This window comes from Botryllus schlosseri, chromosome 7 (assembly GCF_051294905.1).
Source record: "Botryllus schlosseri isolate E-star chromosome 7, Bs_hap1, whole genome shotgun sequence".
NCBI lineage: Eukaryota > Metazoa > Chordata > Ascidiacea > Stolidobranchia > Styelidae > Botryllus > Botryllus schlosseri.
In genome coordinates this window covers 23,945,413-23,966,944 of record NC_137242.1, presented here as the reverse complement: position 1 = coordinate 23,966,944, position 21,532 = coordinate 23,945,413, and the positions used below count along the sequence as shown (strand labels likewise).

Below are 21,532 nucleotides of genomic sequence, written 5' to 3'. Positions count from 1 at the left end.
ATTTGTCGCTCTCACGGGTTACACCAGCATTTCACGAACAATCCGAACATATGGAAGATACAGTGATTTTTATCAACACCGATTACTTGATGACTTGAAATTGACTCGTGAATTTTGCTCCGAGTCACGAGTCAATCCACATTTTTGATGCGCCAAGTCAAGTCAAGTCAAGTCATTTTTGCAAAGTGACTCGAGTCAAGTCAAGTCATACGACAAAGGTGACTCGAGTCTGACTCGAGTCAAGTCATGACTCGAGTCATCCCAACACTGGTATCCCCTTCTTAAAAATTCATATTGGGTAAGAAGCAATATCATTCGTTTGATTTCTGTTTAACAGTAAATGAAAATGTTTCAGCTATTGGAAGAAATGAAGCGGATTAACAATGGTCTAGATATTCTGGACAAGATCCAAGAATTTAAATTCCCCAAGCATGCAACAAGAGTCAAGTGGAATCAATTGCCAACCAGCATTACAGATGCGATAAGTACGATGCTTCAATTTTACAAATTGCTGGACAACTCCAAATAAGATTCTGTGTTTTTTCAGATTCTGCAGATAATTGGATGGTCGGTTTACCTGCAATGTTCAACGAATCCTTTGACAAATTCTTGATTATTAACCAGGTTCGCACCAAGTACATATAAACATTGCATTACTATAAAGTAAACTTTACTGCGCTGATATGTCAGTAAGTCATGGTAATTCTCGAAATTAGTTATAATGTCAGGTAAAATAGCAAGGCCAATCAAAATGACATTAGGCTGACCGCTAAATTTGATGATGACGACTTCGCCTGTGTGCTCGCAGCGAGATCGTCGGCGATGAAACTTCGCACAAAACGATAGAGGCATCTTCACCGAAACCTATGATATTGCTATGTCTAAACGCCGAATAATCCTGTCGTTGCCAAATGTGCCCAAAGGTATACAAAGGCAACCCCCTATATAAGCAAGTAAAATATCTATTGATCGAAATCATTCATTATCTTTGAAAAAATTTTGCGCCTATCATGACCAGGACATGAATGCACACTGCACAGTTGCACAGAGTTTTCATGACATCATTTTATCAAATTTAAAGCGTAGTTATGTAAGTCTTGTTTTCAACGTTACCACATTTAAGTGGCCCGCGCAATGGTTACTAAATCTTGTGTTTCCCTTTATCAGAAAAGGTTGGCCACTATTGTTTTAAGCAATGTCATAGTCATCATTTTGACCTGATACGTCAACCATTATTCTGGGAGTATTATATACGCTATATAATTTCATACTCTCCTTGCCTTTCAGTATACAGTTGTGTGCCCTCTTTGTTTCAGGATAATTCAGCATCACCGCACCCAATCATACATCGTTACACTCAAGAAACCAAGTGGACGGTGCACTTCGACGGGCTAGTGATAAATGACGTATTAGATTTTACATATGCTTTGGCTCTCATTCTGTCACAGTACTGGGTATTCAATATCCAGTTCGCGCGTGGTGTGAATAACACTCTACATTTCTTGTCCATCTGCATTGCAAAAATCAAAGGGCTGCGTATGCCGTCTGCAGTCGCTTCAATGTGTGATAAAAATTGATGTGCAGTTTTGAAATTCATTTGATCATTGATATACTAATTGGTCCGTTGTGAAGTAGTTTTGCCTTTTTGGGATGCTAAAGTAGATTCTGCTACAAGTGATTATGTTTTCAGCATACTTCATTACTTGACAGTTTTGACGCTGTAAAGTGTAAATAGTCATGGAATAGGTTTGTACTTTACTTTCAAAACTACACGAGATATTGTCAAACCATTCACCCTATTCAGCAGCAGCATATGCTGTCTTTAGTTGACACGCTCATGAGCTTGCCTTAAAACCTTTTACCTCTTCAATTGCTTCTTGCCTGAATATTCGAGTTAGCGTGCTGGGTCTTCTGCAGGCCGAGTCATGCAAACATTGTTTTTGCACAATTTCCTTTTCTAGTGCTGCTGTTTATTGTCCATACTGTGCTTAAGCCTGTATATATTGCCTGCTGATCTGCTGCAGTTGTTAATTGGCTGTAAATAAATGAGCCTTTTGCTATACATTTGTTAACAGTCATGGCCACCGAATGCACTGGGTCTTTCCGCTTTATAGTACTGCCAGTGCAGGTGCAAGATTTAGGTATAATGAGAGAGAGAAAAAGAGATTTACAAGCTACGGGCTTGTATTCAGGTAACAAGATTTAGCTTGTCAGCTTGTAACTGAGTTACTAGAAAAAGCCTGTAAGCTTGTAATCGAGTCTAGCATATTTTTTCTTGTTTATTAACAAGAATAATTTTTACAGTGTATCGTAACGGAACCCCTCACCATTTCAAGAAGAACCTGGACGGCATTCCGTCATGTCGCCTGTATAGGCAATGCGCCGTATCTTGAATTTCTGGTGATTCTATTACATACATGTATATATTACTAATTGTAATTGAAGATATTTTTAAGTGTTTATATATGCAAATTACATGTTAGTGTGTTTTAAACAAGAATAGCTGAATAAATCAATCTATATATTTCAAAGCTCACTGGCAATCATCGGACGAATATTGGTAAATGCTGCTATTCCACCTATTTTTAGAATGGGCTTGCAGGCTACTCATCTAGTCCTAGCGGGCTACCTGGTGCCCGCGGGCACCAGGTTGGTGACCCCTGGGCTACAGTGTGCAATTATACGTTGATTAATGATGCATATTATTTTGCAAATTAACATGAAGTGACATATTATTGGTCCGATTGATTCAATTCGAAAATTTCTTCGCTCTAGGCGCAATTCCCATTAAAGAGCATTCCTACTTTAAATTTGGGTATGTCATTCTACCTGACAAATTAGTGGAAATGCTTATAATAAAAGACACAACATAAGTTTCAAAAATTGAGTCTAGGTTGTTTCGAAATTAAAAGATAATATTGCCTTGAGGCTGTTAGGGGGATTTATCAGTATCAGTTTATTATTCGAGGAATGTGAAACCTGCTGGGCGGAACTATCACACTCCCACTTTTCGGCGCTGGCCTTATCTTCCACTCCATGACACCCCAAGACCTCTGACATTTCGGTGCAACAGCGGCGACGATTTACATTTGCTGGACCTTAAATCCACAGTAAATCAGCTAAGCCTTCGATATTAATACCTCCAATCGCTCAAATGTCCCTGAAATCCAAATAAGTTGTGTGGAAAGCCATATGGGAGCGCAATACCCGCCATTGGTTCTTATATCAAGAAGCGCACGATAAAAAATTGGGTACTAGTGAAATAAGTACCCGGAGGTTGATACGGCAATAGTTTGTTGCATCAGAAAATGGGTGTGTGGTAGGATTGGAAGTGTTGCCCATATACATTGAAATAAGGGTGGAAAAATCACTAGATCTGGTTGCCAGTCTGGTGTAATTATAGCAGAGTCGGAAAGAATGGGAAATACACTTTCATCAACCTCCATTTGAACAAGATCACATATAGTAAGAGACATTCATGATATGCTGCAAATGTGACTGTGTTTCTTTAGTAGTTAGTATGATCGCTCGCACGCGGCTATTGGCTCTTATGGGTGCACCCGACCGGTGCCTCGAAACTCGTCCTGAACCGGTGACCCTTTCAGACCCCCCTTCCACCCGACCGGTGCCTGGGTTGGTATAGGCATCTCTCGACCGGTAACCCTTTTCGGTATAGGGATCACTCAACCGGTGCCTCGAAACTCGTCTTGAACCGGTAACCCTTTTCGGTATAGGGATCACTCAACCGGTGCCTCGAAACTCGTCTTGAACCGGTAACCCTTTTCGGTATAGGGATCACTCAACCGGTGCCTCGAAACTCGTCTTGAACCGGTGACCATTTTCGGTCGCATGTCGCACTTTCGGGTATAGTCATCTCTCGCACATCGGATGGAAAACTCGTGGTGGCACATCGCCCTTTCGGGTAAAGGCATCTCTCGCACGTCTTACTTTCGCATGTCGTGCTTTCGCGTATAGGCTGTGTTGGTGACTCGCCATGTGTTCTTATGGATGCGATCGTGATGCGCACTTTCAACCATCTCTCGCGTGGTGTTGAATAGTCACCAACAATAACCGCACAAACGGAAACGTGGCTTGCAAGAGATTTAAGCAGTGCGACCTATATTTCGAATGACCTGCGCGCTGAATTGTTTCACAGCCAACCGCGGTGGTCGTGACTCGCCTTTTTTACTATAGGTGGTGACGGTGATTCGCCTGTCGTGTATTCTTACGGGGTCTGTGGTGACTCGCCATGTGTTCTTATGGGTGCGGTCGCATGCGGCTATTGCGTCTTATGGCGGGGGTGGTGAGCGGCTATTGATGCTAACACGAAACCCGGGGTGGCGAGCGGCACTTATTTCTTATGGCGGCGGGTCTTATTTCTTATGGGTGCGGTCGTGATTCGTACTTTCGGTATAGACTGCGGGCGGCATGTCGTACTTTCAGCAAAAAAGGTGTGAAATAGTTTGCCAAGTCTAGGAATCACTTGCAAGGTAATATTTTGGTATTTAGTTTACCACAGAGCCGGCGTAGACGGCGATTCGAATATCAACAATAACAACGCTCACGAATTAACACTTCAAATAGCTGTGAAATAGTTTGCAAAACCCCGCGATCGCTGACAAGATAATGTCTCGGTCATAACCATCTTTCACGACTTGGTGTCATAACCATACCGATCGCTCACGCGGTGAAATTTTAGTAATCAGTTTGTCACAGTACTTGATTTCGCTGGTAAGATTTAACAAGTAACGAATAACAGACCGCGGTAACTTGAATAGCGACAAATTGTCACTTATTTCCGCTCTAACTCTAATCCTTTGTGAAGTGAACGCTTATTCAAAAGGGCGTGATATAATTTTAAAATCCGACGACCACTCACCGGATAATGCTTCAGACATAACCATCGCTCGCGACTCGCTGTTACATACATGCCGATCGTTGACAACGTAATATTTCGGTAATTAGTTTACCACAGAGCCGGCGTAGACGGTGATTCGAATATCAGCAATAACCACGCTCACAAACTAACAGTTCGAAAAGGTGTGGAATAGTTTGCTAAATCTGGCACATGGTAATGTTTTGGTAATTAGTTTGTCCCAGAGCCGGCGTAGACGGTGATTCGAATATCAACAATAGCCGCGTTCACAAACCAACACTTCAAAAAGGTGTGAAATAGGTTACAAATCCCCCGATCGCTCACAAGATAACACCAAAGACATAGCCATTTCCCGCGTCTTGCCATTACATACATCCCAATCGCTACAGTGTAATATGTCGATGGTTGTTGCTATCAAGTAATAAGTAATGAATACCAGTACCAGCACAGACCGTGATTCGAAAACCAACAATTTGTCACTTGCACGCGATCGCTATATGTTTTGACACTTCGCACCGTTTTCACATCTATAGAATCAATACCAACTATAATTCTACAAGAATCAGGAATCACAAGTATGTGCATTATACAGTTATTGTCTTTATTAACTTGAAATCAACCTCTTAACAAAAACACGCATCTTATCACTCGTCAACTCTATCATGAAAATCCTCGAGTCCTTATCATCAAAAATGTTATAGTACCGCATCGGAATCCATTCGCGGGATGTACTAAAGTTAAATCCAGATAATCCAAAATGAAATATTTGGACTTTGACATAGTCTGAATTGAAATATATTGACAAACATGATTACCAACTTTGATCCAGTCACATTTCAAGATCATACTTTGAAACAATCCTTGAAACTTACAACTCTATTCACGACTGAGTTTTCCGTTTATCAAATAGAGTTTCAGTAAATACTATCGCGATATTTTAATGTGTTACTACACACAATAGAATCAATCAATGAAATAGCACCTGTTGTAAATATTTCTAACTTGACAACCACTTGTGCGTACCGCGATCGACTTGCGACGCGATGAGTTAAATCGGAATATTTCAATCTATTTGTCGAAACCTTGAACAAACTATCAGGTTATTTTTTGTTGTAATCGAGTGAACGGAAATAGTATTACGTCTCAACATTTTAGCATCTTCCCATAAACAAAAGAGTAAAATACAAAAAACCTTGTCAATTCAATCCGTTTGTAACTTACCCAACCAACTCAACAGTATCCTTACGAAAAGTAGACAAGACTACGCGAGTAATCACTACAATCCAAAATCCATAGCAAGTTCGGTTGTATTCATATCCCTACGACGCGTCTTTTGTTTTTCAACTGTAAAAGTCGTTACTATTTTGCAAGACAAAGTAATTACTACTTGATATATTTTATAAACCAAAGTAAATACTACTCGGTGTGTGGTTTGAGATTAACATATTACATTTGAGTATACCGGATTTGAATGCCTGACCAACGTAGTTGAGAATTCATTTCTTACAATCAAACGCCGGTTTTACATTGAAAGGTATCATACTGTAAACATAAGGATTGACACATTGATTTGATATATGAGATTTTGTAATGCTCGACCACGACTTGATTATTAAATTATTCACGATAATTAGACCCGATGTTGTGGTAAAGGTTATTAGAAAATATCACTTTTGGCATCGAGTACCAGTCGAAGTGGGTGAACAATAACACCGAAAATGATAAATGCGTTTCGTGCTACTATTGATACAAGTTCATTTCTATCAGGTGAAATAAACGCCATCACAAAACTCAGAGCATGCAAAGGTCTTGATTGATATGAATTTCGATTTGTGTCTTATGATTTTAGAAATATTATGATTCGTTAAACCAAAGTCGTATGTCCGATTATTAATTGATTGGAAACTTGATCACGTACCTCGATCATTACAGAAGATTATAACCCCATTGTCCGACAATCTTTTACAAAAGGATCGAAACCAAGTAACCCAAAGTCGTTGCCGTCGCATAAACAATTTGTACGACGTTTGATAATTGTACCCTATACGTTGGTGTACTAGAGATATTTGTAAAACACACTCTGGTAAAGAAATCGAAAAGATATCCTACACCTAAATCTGATAAAAACATTTTGCACTTTTTGTTCGTCAGTAGTATCCATTTTAATTTTCCCATTTCCTCTCGTCAAAGTAGATGTAATCGTAGTCACTAAAGAACTTACTTGGATGTGTTTGAATTCTAGACATAGTTATGATTTACTCAACGCAAGACCCAAGAACAACCGTAGTTAACAACCGTGCACACATATCCAAAATATCGCACACTCCGCTATTCCTAAAGTACAAACACCCGATACAAAATATCGCTTGTTGCGGCATCATCTTCACAATATCACCATTTTGTTTGTGTCAATTAGTTACTTTGTATGTTATCCCACAACTCTTACAAAAGTACGAAGGATATTAACATCGCACTAAGTAATTAACTTTACTCGATATTCTCACATTTCGAAACTAAAGAATGGTTGGTTAGACTCTACAAACTGTTTCGATATCACAAGACCTTTATTGTCTGAATGGGTGTTCATGTATCTTAATAATCAAATAGTTCAACACAGAACTAGTACTAACAGAAACATCAGAGTTGTTTACACAAAAGTTTGTATGTGTACAGTATGCGAATACCATGTGTAAGACCAGCACAATTGCAGTATCCATTCGAGTTTAGTCAACACAAATTTATTACAACGGAGCCACGTAAACTTTCGTGAAAGAAAAGCATACTCACTTCCAGAGGGTTATGTCAACACCATAGCAGTTCCCCAACAACAAAGTACATATGTTTCTAGCCACGGTCCTTACATCTTTCACATAGATCAATCTACTTTGCTAACGAAAAGTGCTGAGTCATCACATGATCGCTCTCACAACAAAACAGCTAGTAGATATTATCATTCAAAATATTCCTAACCCTTTACACACCAGTGACAAATCATACAACGAATATGCTTTGTGGGTCGAATTGTTGTTCAGTGTCAAGTCTACCTGTTGAAACGTACATTAAACAGCGCAATCCAATTAAAACCACGAATCTATTTTCATTTCGTCACATACAGAAAAATAAATTTTCTTTCTCCAACACATACTTGTAACCAATCGCTTTCATTAAACACACAACACCATAAAAGTATTTACTTTCTACAACATAGACATTCCGATGTAGTCAAGAAATATTTTTATTAATCAAAATCATCGATTTCTGTTCACGGCGTTAGTGTGTGCATGTCATACCTGCGGGCCCCGTATTAAAATGGACACGACACGACTGACTGTAAGGAGATAGAAGTCTATCACATCGATTTACATGTGGTCTTCGCTACGGTTTCAAAAAACGAATCATCTCTTTTGCATTGATCTAGACCGAGCAAGTTAGTTAATGGCCATGATTGTGTTTGTCATATGCGAATGATAGGGTTACTGTCAAATCTACATACAACAATCTTCTGACGATCATAATAGCAATTTCATTTTCCGCCCCTTCATAATTGTACAACTCGGTAACTACGTTTAACAAGACCAATCACACTACCGGCGTTGAACACAAGATACCTATCCAAGTAAAAATATCATTCTGGTTTGGACAATTGACGTTTACCTGTGTAAAATTATCATTTTCAAGTGGAGGTCCACCGTTACCTAACTAAAATACCATTGTCCTTTGGAGATTTATCGTTTACCCAGTGTAACAATCCCCTTTTCACTTGGAAATCTATTTTTGGCCTGAATAACAAACCCCTTTTCACTTGGAAATCTATTTTTGCCCTGGATAACAAACCTTTTTCATTTGGAAATATATTTTTTCTCTTGGTAACAAACCTTTTTCACTTGGAAATATATTTTTTCTCTTGGTAATAAGCCTTTTTCACTTGGAAATATATTTTTTCTCTGAGTAACAAACCTTTTTCACTTGGAAATATATTTTTTCTCTTGGTAATAAACCTTTTTCACTTGGAAATATATTTTTTCTCTGAGTAACAAACCTTTTTCACTTGGGAATATATTTTTTCTCTGGTTAACAAACCTTTTTCACTTGGAAATAATATTTTTTCTCTGGGTAACAACCTTTTTTCACTTGGAAATATATTTTTTCCCCGGGTAACAAACCTTTTTCCCTGAGCAACAAACCTTTTTCACTTGCAAATATATTTTTTCCTGGGTAACAAACCTTTTTCACTTGGAAATATATTTTTTTTTTCCCTGAGCAACAAACCTTTTTCGCTTGGAAATATATTTTTCCCTGGGTTACAAACCTTTTTCACTTGGTGATCCGTCGTTTACCTGAGTAAAAATATCATTTTCCTTTGGGGATCTGGCGTTTACCCAGTGTAACAATACATTTCTCTTGGACATCTAGCTTTTCCTAGAGTAACAAAACCATTTTCATTTTGAAATCTGACAACCACACCGACAATTTGATATTTTTGTATTTTCTTACAGCGAACAGCGACAAAATATACACCAACAACGACTCCGATACATTTGTCTAATCAAATATTCACTTGTGTTGGTGCATCCCATCAAAATCGTCGGTTACCCACATGCAATGCGCTCTTGTACACAGAAATGCATGTTTTGGAAAATTGGACAATAGGCTTCGATAGTTCTGTGATGTCCGGGTTCGTGCTTTGGATTTTCCAGAGTCAAAATGTCTGAATAAAACACCTCCTTGACGATGGTTGGTATGTGGATAACGGTGTTCGGAAAACGGTTGGATTTATGTCACCCATCGCGATAACAATTCCAGGTCGAGTTTTCCCCCGCGCGTTTACTATATTGTGTCTTTATTGGTCAATGTATGTCTCGACATTCAGTTTGAAATCGGAAACCCTGATAAGTATGTAACCGGATCCGGATATCAACTCTGAATCGATAAACCAATGAACAATATTCAAAGTAAACATGTTACACCCTGTGTTCCCACGAAAAAATACCATCCAGACATACGTCGCGCTTGTTTGCCCACATCAGTATACGCGTAAATGGAGGTGTGTGACATTGCATGCAATGTGTTGGTATACAAACATCGATCCACAGACATTATCATAGCCGGTAGTTTTGATGTAGATCGAATGTCATCACACCCGATAACAACACCAATAAGCCACATTGCAATGACTCTGAGTCAATCTGAAGCGTGACATACAGACACACAAACATCGAACCGTAACATGGGTTATTCGCACGACGGTGAAAGTGAACTATACAGCATATACCAATAGAGCGTTCACAGTCGAATATGCGAACCACGCGCAATCACATACCCTGGTTTTTGTTGGATATGTACGAAACCAATAAATCGATACATTTCTGTTCCTTCTACGTCAATAATACAAGCGTCATTCCAATGCATCGCTCGAATGTAAGGTTCGTCGGGTGTAAAATCCATGTCAAATAACACCATAGTGTGCTTTCCGTGTTTTATCATTTCCACCGACGCTTCTTGTCTGTGTCGTAACACTATGGTGCGGGGAGTTGAAAAACGGCGGATTGTGAAACGGATTGACATGACCAACAGAATCGACGTCAGTAGACTTGTGACGATGTCGTTTCAAAATGATACCGATCTCTTGTGGCGATGACCGTTTCGAAATGTCACCGGACGAACTGAATCCTTACGATGATGTGTTTTATGATTGCGTGTGAAATCGCGAGGTAGTGTTCTATTGTGGTGTACGATTGCAGTCTTCATTCCACAGAAACACACCTTATTGGATCACAGTATCAGTCCGAGACTTGCAGAATCACTGTTCACGATATTTATCTGGAGTCGTTATGTGGGAGTAGTGACATCCATGCATCGTGACTGAAAGACTGATCGCAATCATTTCGAGCACCCGTGATTCGATAGTTCACCTTGGTCAAACGCTGCAGCAGAAAACTTCGGTGTCGACGACACGACGGATATTGACCGATGTATCCAATTGGTCTGGGTGGTCTGTCCGGAGATAGGGCCATGAGTATCTTGTAATGTTACAACACGATAACACCATCGAGTAAATCAGTGAACGGTGTCGAAATATCGATGTAATAGCGCGGACTCAGAGTCATTGCAATGTGGCTTATTGGTGTTGTTATCGGGTGTGATGACATTCGATCTACATCAAAACTACCGGCTATGATAATGTCTGTGGATCGATGCTTGTATACCAACACATTGCATGCAATGTCACACACCTCCATTTACGCGTATACTGATGTGGGCAAACAAGCGCGACGTATGTCTGGATGGTATTTTTTCGTGGGAACACAGGGTGTAACATGTTTACTTTGAATATTGTTCATTGGTTTATCGATTCAGAGTTGATATCCGGATCCGGTTACATACTTATCAGGGTTTCCGATTTCAAACTGAATGTCGAGACATACATTGACCAATAAAGACACAATATAGTAAACGCGCGGGGGAAAACTCGACCTGGAATTGTTATCGCGATGGGTGACATAAATCCAACCGTTTTCCGAACACCGTTATCCACATACCAACCATCGTCAAGGAGGTGTTTTATTCAGACATTTTGACTCTGGAAAATCCAAAGCACGAACCCGGACATCACAGAACTATCGAAGCCTATTGTCCAATTTTCCAAAACATGCATTTCTGTGTACAAGAGCGCATTGCATGTGGGTAACCGACGATTTTGATGGGATGCACCAACACAAGTGAATATTTGATTAGACAAATGTATCGGAGTCGTTGTTGGTGTATATTTTGTCGCTGTTCGCTGTAAGAAAATACAAAAATATCAAATTGTCGGTGTGGTTGTCAGATTTCAAAATGAAAATGGTTTTGTTACTCTAGGAAAAGCTAGATGACCAAGAGAAATGTATTGTTACACTGGGTAAACGCCAGATCCCCAAAGGAAAATGATATTTTTACTCAGGTAAACGACGGATCACCAAGTGAAAAAGGTTTGTAACCCAGGGAAAAATATATTTCCAAGCGAAAAAGGTTTGTTGCTCAGGGAAAAAAAAATATATTTCCAAGTGAAAAAGGTTTGTTACTCAGAGAAAAAATATATTTCCAAGTGAAAAAGGTTTATTACCAAGAGAAAAAATATATTTCCAAGTGAAAAAGGTTTGTTACTCAGAGAAAAAATATATTTCCAAGTGAAAAAGGCTTATTACCAAGAGAAAAAATATATTTCCAAGTGAAAAAGGTTTGTTACCAAGAGAAAAAATATATTTCCAAATGAAAAAGGTTTGTTATCCAGGGCAAAAATAGATTTCCAAGTGAAAAGGGGTTTGTTATTCAGGCCAAAAATAGATTTCCAAGTGAAAAGGGGATTGTTACACTGGGTAAACGATAAATCTCCAAAGGACAATGGTATTTTAGTTAGGTAACGGTGGACCTCCACTTGAAAATGATAATTTTACACAGGTAAACGTCAATTGTCCAAACCAGAATGATATTTTTACTTGGATAGGTATCTTGTGTTCAACGCCGGTAGTGTGATTGGTCTTGTTAAACGTAGTTACCGAGTTGTACAATTATGAAGGGGCGGAAAATGAAATTGCTATTATGATCGTCAGAAGATTGTTGTATGTAGATTTGACAGTAACCCTATCATTCGCATATGACAAACACAATCATGGCCATTAACTAACTTGCTCGGTCTAGATCAATGCAAAAGAGATGATTCGTTTTTTGAAACCGTAGCGAAGACCACATGTAAATCGATGTGATAGACTTCTATCTCCTTACAGTCAGTCGTGTCGTGTCCATTTTAATACGGGGCCCGCAGGTATGACATGCACACACTAACGCCGTGAACAGAAATCGATGATTTTGATTAATAAAAATATTTCTTGACTACATCGGAATGTCTATGTTGTAGAAAGTAAATACTTTTATGGTGTTGTGTGTTTAATGAAAGCGATTGGTTACAAGTATGTGTTGGAGAAAGAAAATTTATTTTTCTGTATGTGACGAAATGAAAATAGATTCGTGGTTTTAATTGGATTGCGCTGTTTAATGTACGTTTCAACAGGTAGACTTGACACTGAACAACAATTCGACCCACAAAGCATATTCGTTGTATGATTTGTCACTGGTGTGTAAAGGGTTAGGAATATTTTGAATGATAATATCTACTAGCTGTTTTGTTGTGAGAGCGATCATGTGATGACTCAGCACTTTTCGTTAGCAAAGTAGATTGATCTATGTGAAAGATGTAAGGACCGTGGCTAGAAACATATGTACTTTGTTGTTGGGGAACTGCTATGGTGTTGACATAACCCTCTGGAAGTGAGTATGCTTTTCTTTCACGAAAGTTTACGTGGCTCCGTTGTAATAAATTTGTGTTGACTAAACTCGAATGGATACTGCAATTGTGCTGGTCTTACACATGGTATTCGCATACTGTACACATACAAACTTTTGTGTAAACAACTCTGATGTTTCTGTTAGTACTAGTTCTGTGTTGAACTATTTGATTATTAAGATACATGAACACCCATTCAGACAATAAAGGTCTTGTGATATCGAAACAGTTTGTAGAGTCTAACCAACCATTCTTTAGTTTCGAAATGTGAGAATATCGAGTAAAGTTAATTACTTAGTGCGATGTTAATATCCTTCGTACTTTTGTAAGAGTTGTGGGATAACATACAAAGTAACTAATTGACACAAACAAAATGGTGATATTGTGAAGATGATGCCGCAACAAGCGATATTTTGTATCGGGTGTTTGTACTTTAGGAATAGCGGAGTGTGCGATATTTTGGATATGTGTGCACGGTTGTTAACTACGGTTGTTCTTGGGTCTTGCGTTGAGTAAATCATAACTATGTCTAGAATTCAAACACATCCAAGTAAGTTCTTTAGTGACTACGATTACATCTACTTTGACGAGAGGAAATGGGAAAATTAAAATGGATACTACTGACGAACAAAAAGTGCAAAATGTTTTTATCAGATTTAGGTGTAGGATATCTTTTCGATTTCTTTACCAGAGTGTGTTTTACAAATATCTCTAGTACACCAACGTATAGGGTACAATTATCAAACGTCGTACAAATTGTTTATGCGACGGCAACGACTTTGGGTTACTTGGTTTCGATCCTTTTGTAAAAGATTGTCGGACAATGGGGTTATAATCTTCTGTAATGATCGAGGTACGTGATCAAGTTTCCAATCAATTAATAATCGGACATACGACTTTGGTTTAACGAATCATAATATTTCTAAAATCATAAGACACAAATCGAAATTCATATCAATCAAGACCTTTGCATGCTCTGAGTTTTGTGATGGCGTTTATTTCACCTGATAGAAATGAACTTGTATCAATAGTAGCACGAAACGCATTTATCATTTTCGGTGTTATTGTTCACCCACTTCGACTGGTACTCGATGCCAAAAGTGATATTTTCTAATAACCTTTACCACAACATCGGGTCTAATTATCGTGAATAATTTAATAATCAAGTCGTGGTCGAGCATTACAAAATCTCATATATCAAATCAATGTGTCAATCCTTATGTTTACAGTATGATACCTTTCAATGTAAAACCGGCGTTTGATTGTAAGAAATGAATTCTCAACTACGTTGGTCAGGCATTCAAATCCGGTATACTCAAATGTAATATGTTAATCTCAAACCACACACCGAGTAGTATTTACTTTGGTTTATAAAATATATCAAGTAGTAATTACTTTGTCTTGCAAAATAGTAACGACTTTTACAGTTGAAAAACAAAAGACGCGTCGTAGGGATATGAATACAACCGAACTTGCTATGGATTTTGGATTGTAGTGATTACTCGCGTAGTCTTGTCTACTTTTCGTAAGGATACTGTTGAGTTGGTTGGGTAAGTTACAAACGGATTGAATTGACAAGGTTTTTTGTATTTTACTCTTTTGTTTATGGGAAGATGCTAAAATGTTGAGACGTAATACTATTTCCGTTCACTCGATTACAACAAAAAATAACCTGATAGTTTGTTCAAGGTTTCGACAAATAGATTGAAATATTCCGATTTAACTCATCGCGTCGCAAGTCGATCGCGGTACGCACAAGTGGTTGTCAAGTTAGAAATATTTACAACAGGTGCTATTTCATTGATTGATTCTATTGTGTGTAGTAACACATTAAAATATCGCGATAGTATTTACTGAAACTCTATTTGATAAACGGAAAACTCAGTCGTGAATAGAGTTGTAAGTTTCAAGGATTGTTTCAAAGTATGATCTTGAAATGTGACTGGATCAAAGTTGGTAATCATGTTTGTCAATATATTTCAATTCAGACTATGTCAAAGTCCAAATATTTCATTTTGGATTATCTGGATTTAACTTTAGTACATCCCGCGAATGGATTCCGATGCGGTACTATAACATTTTTGATGATAAGGACTCGAGGATTTTCATGATAGAGTTGACGAGTGATAAGATGCGTGTTTTTGTTAAGAGGTTGATTTCAAGTTAATAAAGACAATAACTGTATAATGCACATACTTGTGATTCCTGATTCTTGTAGAATTATAGTTGGTATTGATTCTATAGATGTGAAAACGGTGCGAAGTGTCAAAACATATAGCGATCGCGTGCAAGTGACAAATTGTTGGTTTTCGAATCACGGTCTGTGCTGGTACTGGTATTCATTACTTATTACTTGATAGCAACAACCATCGACATATTACACTGTAGCGATTGGGATGTATGTAATGGCAAGACGCGGGAAATGGCTATGTCTTTGGTGTTATCTTGTGAGCGATCGGGGGATTTGTAACCTATTTCACACCTTTTTGAAGTGTTGGTTTGTGAACGCGGCTATTGTTGATATTCGAATCACCGTCTACGCCGGCTCTGGGACAAACTAATTACCAAAACATTACCATGTGCCAGATTTAGCAAACTATTCCACACCTTTTCGAACTGTTAGTTTGTGAGCGTGGTTATTGCTGATATTCGAATCACCGTCTACGCCGGCTCTGTGGTAAACTAATTACCGAAATATTACGTTGTCAACGATCGGCATGTATGTAACAGCGAGTCGCGAGCGATGGTTATGTCTGAAGCATTATCCGGTGAGTGGTCGTCGGATTTTAAAATTATATCACGCCCTTTTGAATAAGCGTTCACTTCACAAAGGATTAGAGTTAGAGCGGAAATAAGTGACAATTTGTCGCTATTCAAGTTACCGCGGTCTGTTATTCGTTACTTGTTAAATCTTACCAGCGAAATCAAGTACTGTGACAAACTGATTACTAAAATTTCACCGCGTGAGCGATCGGTATGGTTATGACACCAAGTCGTGAAAGATGGTTATGACCGAGACATTATCTTGTCAGCGATCGCGGGGTTTTGCAAACTATTTCACAGCTATTTGAAGTGTTAATTCGTGAGCGTTGTTATTGTTGATATTCGAATCGCCGTCTACGCCGGCTCTGTGGTAAACTAAATACCAAAATATTACCTTGCAAGTGATTCCTAGACTTGGCAAACTATTTCACACCTTTTTTGCTGAAAGTACGACATGCCGCCCGCAGTCTATACCGAAAGTACGAATCACGACCGCACCCATAAGAAATAAGACCCGCCGCCATAAGAAATAAGTGCCGCTCGCCACCCCGGGTTTCGTGTTAGCATCAATAGCCGCTCACCACCCCCGCCATAAGACGCAATAGCCGCATGCGACCGCACCCATAAGAACACATGGCGAGTCACCACAGACCCCGTAAGAATACACGACAGGCGAATCACCGTCACCACCTATGGTAAAAAAGGCGAGTCACGACCACCGCGGTTGGCTGTGAAACAATTCAGCGCGCAGGTCATTCGAAATATAGGTCGCACTGCTTAAATCTCTTGCAAGCCACGTTTCCGTTTGTGCGGTTATTGTTGGTGACTATTCAACACCACGCGAGAGATGGTTGAAAGTGCGCATCACGATCGCATCCATAAGAACACATGGCGAGTCACCAACACAGCCTATACGCGAAAGCACGACATGCGAAAGTAAGACGTGCGAGAGATGCCTTTACCCGAAAGGGCGATGTGCCACCACGAGTTTTCCATCCGATGTGCGAGAGATGACTATACCCGAAAGTGCGACATGCGACCGAAAATGGTCACCGGTTCAAGACGAGTTTCGAGGCACCGGTTGAGTGATCCCTATACCGAAAAGGGTTACCGGTTCAAGACGAGTTTCGAGGCACCGGTTGAGTGATCCCTATACCGAAAAGGGTTACCGGTCGAGAGATGCCTATACCAACCCAGGCACCGGTCGGGTGGAAGGGGGGTCTGAAAGGGTCACCGGTTCAGGACGAGTTTCGAGGCACCGGTCGGGTGCACCCATAAGAGCCAATAGCCGCGTGCGAGCGATCATACTAACTACTTTCTTTGTCTAGTCACCCCACTCATGAAACTATTGAGGCTTCATGCCAGGGTTGTAACCAAGTCACAAGACTCCGGGTCGCAAGTCAATTTCACTTTTATAGTTTTAACTCGAGTCATTTTCAATTCACCACCGAGTCAAGTCCGAGTCCAAGTCAGCGAGCAGAGGGCCGAGTCCGAGTTATGGTATTATGACTCGAGCCAGAGTTTAAGTCATTGTGTTAGCTGCTTAGTTTCCAATTTAGGTCTTGTTGAACCAACTTATTATATTTTTTGTGATATCGAGTGGGTCGCATTTATAATATACGAATTTTCCTTACTTTTAGCAGTTTCTGGCCGCATTTTCAAATACCAGTATCAATAGGCGAAATCCCAATAGCGATTTGCTGTACTATTCTTTGAAATAATCATGAAATGTCGTCTTGGTTGTCTGAGTCTCAAGTCATGCGCAATGAGTCGAGTCATTTCCGTACTTCGAGAAGATGACCTGAGTCAAGTCGAGTCAACAGAAAATCGTGACTCGAGTCTTACAACCCTGCTTCATGCAATGAGCATTTACTTTGAAGATAAATAGTAATTAAATAACTGGTTGGTGGTACAAAATTTTAATACTGCTTTCAAAAGTACCTTCATGATAAACGTTATTGAAACCCGAAGAACTTTTCGCGCGCCTATTAAAGAGCTACCGGCACGATAAAGGAAGCAAAACAGAGTTGAATTCAAAATCAGATGGAGAATTATGACGCATTAATGTCGAATGTAGAAATAACATCAATGGAGCCAGAGCACAGCAACAATGCAGTGTATAACAACGGTCGCGTAAAACAGTATGACAGCGTGACACAATTCTTTATTTATTTATTATAGTGGTGCCCACCGTAATAACTATTTTATTCAAGTCCAAATTTTTCGATGGCAATAACTCCGCTTCCACTTGTTTGAATCGAACCAAATTTGATGAACATCGTTTCTATACATAACCTAACACTTTCATGGGGTGAACCGAAAATTTTCAAATTTTTTCTATTTATTTTTATATAATAAATATAAACTTTCTTTTCCTGTAGCAATGCGGCTACTGGTTGGAATTGAACCAAATTTGGTGTGTAGGCTTGAATTAGGTAACCTAACAATTTTATCAAGTAGTTAGAACGATTTCAGAAAAAACCTAACAATTTTATCAAGTAGCCAGAACGATTTGAGAAAAAAAGTCATTTTTTTAAGAGCCCTAATGTCCATGTCAGAGAAACGTTTTAGGGTAGGCCTACTCTCATGTCTCGCAGCGTTCTCTACATAATTGTCAATTGCGATACAAACTGTACTTGTATTGGTAAAGCCATCCAACTTCGAATTGTAAAATGTTGGGAGTCTTGATATCAAATTTTTGAAAGGTGCACTTTGAGAAGATTTCGGAATCTGTCAAATTATTTAAAAAAAATTTAGCAAATTTTTTGACATATTTCATCTATTTGGGACTCGATCAACGTAAAAGAATTGGTAATTATTTTATACAATATATTGTATTTGTAGTTGAAGTATAGTAATAATTCTTATGGTTACCGCACTTGTAACGATTCACGGCCATAACTGGAATAATTAGAATGATGTAACTTTCAAATTGTCATGTATTTTGCAACAACATTGTTCTCAATTTTCAAGGTGCTGACCATTGGAGGAAGAATCACCATTAAGCCGGGAATTCACGATCCGTAAACACGGCCGACTGTTTCTCTCCTGAAGCGGAAGCGACAGAGAAGAGGAACGAAGAAAAAAAAGAAGCAGAAATAGCAAGAGTGTGACAAGTCGCGTCCGTTCGCTTTAATGCGTATTTCCATCCGCGAAGCGCGTAGTAGTAGGTGGGAAAACTAATGGGCGTTTGGTTAGCGGTTATATAAGGTTGACTCCAGCGCTGTATTTGCTAAATGTTGCGGTGAAATAGGGGTGGTGTCATTTGGTATCAATATTGACTATTAAAAGACCATTTGTTAGTGGTCATGGATCTGTTCGGCCAGTATTCAGTAATTTCTGATGGTCAATTCCCGGCTTCTGTTCTCGAACCCCTCATGATTGTTATTCTGCTTCTAGTAAGACTGTCGATTCTAATGTTTTATCATTTGTCGGAGGTTTCGCTCGCTTTATTTACAACGTTTTGCTCTCTGCTAGGTCAATTACTTTCCTGGCTGAGTATCGCTACAGCCTAAGAAACTGCACTAATTCTCATTTTAATGTCTTGCTGGTTATCTTACTGTCAATTCTAATAATTTGTTAATGTCTATACCAGTGCAGCCACTCAAATGTTTTGTTCTCTGTACACAATATTGTTAGGTCTTCAGCTTTCCAGGCAGAGTATCATTCCACTTTCTAGACTTGAGTATATATCTCTCCAACTAGCTGCCAAATAACTGATTCATTTGGATTGTTGAATTGTTCATTTTTGACAGAATGTGAAGAAATTTTAGTCAAGAATTCTTTTTGTGTTAGTGGCTGTTTTCAAAGATTGCTGAAGTAGTCATCGTTGATCTTGATAATCAAGTAGAAGTGGCGATTGAAGTCAGTTCTCTAGTCATATAATAATAAAAAATATAATAAAAAAAACTTGAGTGGAAATAGTCCAGAATCAAATCCATTTTAGTAAGTATGGGCGAAAAAAATGCAGGAGTCATTCGTTACTCGCTACCTCTGCCATTTTCGCAGTACGAATGTCTTAGCTAATAATCGTCATTTTCATTTTATTTCTGCAGGGTGTTGAAAAGAAAACGCCACAGGGATTATCATCATCAGACGATGAAACCTTCTGATTACTGACTGTTCTCATAGTTTCATTCATTGCTACTTGGCACTACAAGTAATTTCGTTCGTTTCATTTTTTACACCGGCATTATTTACTTGCCAATTCCGTTTTGAAATAAATTACCGCAAATGTGATTAATATGTAGTAGGTAATGTGGTGTGTGTGTGTGTACGCAGCCGTGATCAGGTTATGCCCAGTGGTAGAAAACAGGTTATTATATCAGGATGTTCTTTTAATGTAGGATCTACATTCTACTCACCATGTTTAAAGGCTGTAGCATCTACATAATATTTACATTATTGAAGGACATGGAAAAGACATTGAATTGAGTCGACACAAAATCCCCCTTTCTACTACCTGCCGAGCTCTAATACAGTGGTTTTTAACCTGGGGGTAATTACCCCCAAAGCAGACTTGTACAAACTACTGAATTTTCAAAAAGCGCAACTAGAACTAGAACTAGAACTACTCAATTTTTAAGACTCGCAACTATAACTATAACTAGAACTACCCAATTTTCAAATTACGCAACTAGAACTAGAACTACTCAATTTCCAAAACTCACAACTATAACTAGAACTAGAACTAACGAAATTTAAATATCGGCAACTAACTAACTAAAACACAACTAACTAAATTTAATCCTCAATCAACTCATTCTTTTTTATTTTATTCGAATTCGGCGTTCCAGACGCTTCCACATGAACGTCGGTACAGCGAAATTACTGAAAAATCAGACATACAGAACTTTTCTGTAATCAGTACAGAATAAACTAAACCATTTTCTGCAGCGGTTATACTGATTGCAGCGAATCAACATGAGTCACGAAAATGTTTTTCCGTTGAATTTTGCCCTCTTTGGGGAATACAAAATCCCAGCATGCGAGAAAGCCCTTCCACTGGGCGCAGATGTCGCAGTCATCCCGAGAAAATCTTGCGCCAAGTTCCGTAATTCTGGCAAGTCGGTCATATTCCGCCAACAGTTTAGCACATTCTGACCCAGGAGTAGTCGCTGTTCCCTGGCATACTTTTTCCCCTCATACGGGCCGGATTTAACTTCAAGCGGACGACACTGACTTGGAGGTAGAAAGTTGAAGAGTTAGATTTTCGGTTACTTGTGAGTTGGGGAGCCAGGAGGAGACGACCCAGGCAATTTCTGCAATTTCCTTTGTAAAGATACCTTGGGCGAATCCAGATCGTCTTCTCTTTGTGCCTGGGCAGGCGTGGTCGGCATCATCATCACGAATCAAATCTCGTAAGTTTAACAGACGCGACAGCTTAGTTCCGAGATAATACTCGCCAGCGCACAGCAGGAGATCACTAGTTCACATTCCAATTAGTAAACAACCTCAGCGGGAGACCGCGTGTCCCTGCGCACTGTCGATTGTTGTAAATTTGCCCAAGTTATCAGTGAACTCGGCATAATCAATGTATTAACTATGATCCAACAATGAGCATTTGATCCTTT

General features: G+C 39.1%; 2 protein-coding genes and 1 long non-coding RNA gene across 3 annotated transcripts in view; 2 read left to right on the top strand and 1 right to left on the bottom strand.

Annotated features, from left to right (window-relative positions):
• LOC145442952 (uncharacterized) overlaps positions 1-21,532 on the bottom strand; it is a 418,025-nt gene that overhangs the window by 305,376 nt on the left and 91,117 nt on the right. The window lies entirely within an intron of this gene.
• Positions 1-21,532, top strand: part of LOC145442828 (sialate O-acetylesterase-like) — a 360,699-nt gene that overhangs the window by 277,308 nt on the left and 61,859 nt on the right. The window lies entirely within an intron of this gene.
• On the top strand, positions 291-20,014 carry LOC145442918 (uncharacterized). Its single transcript, XM_080320963.1, has 4 exons — positions 291-485; positions 548-624; positions 1,317-2,400; positions 18,933-20,014. Exons 1-3 carry the CDS (start codon positions 341-343, stop codon positions 1,575-1,577), a joined length of 483 nt encoding a protein of 160 aa, XP_080177089.1. The 5' UTR covers positions 291-340; the 3' UTR covers positions 1,578-2,400; positions 18,933-20,014.

What these genes read in the sequence shown, in the direction of transcription:
- LOC145442918 (XM_080320963.1), top strand. Translation starts at nt 341, where the DNA reads ATGAAAATGTTTCAGCTATTGGAAGAAATGAAGCGGATTAACAATGGT. An exon ending in CAGCATTACAGATGCGATAA is followed by an intron (nt 486 to 547) that starts GTACGATGCTTC and finishes GTGTTTTTTCAG; the next exon opens with ATTCTGCAGATAATTGGATG. An exon ending in AATTCTTGATTATTAACCAG is followed by an intron (nt 625 to 1,316) that starts GTTCGCACCAAG and finishes TCTTTGTTTCAG; the next exon opens with GATAATTCAGCATCACCGCA.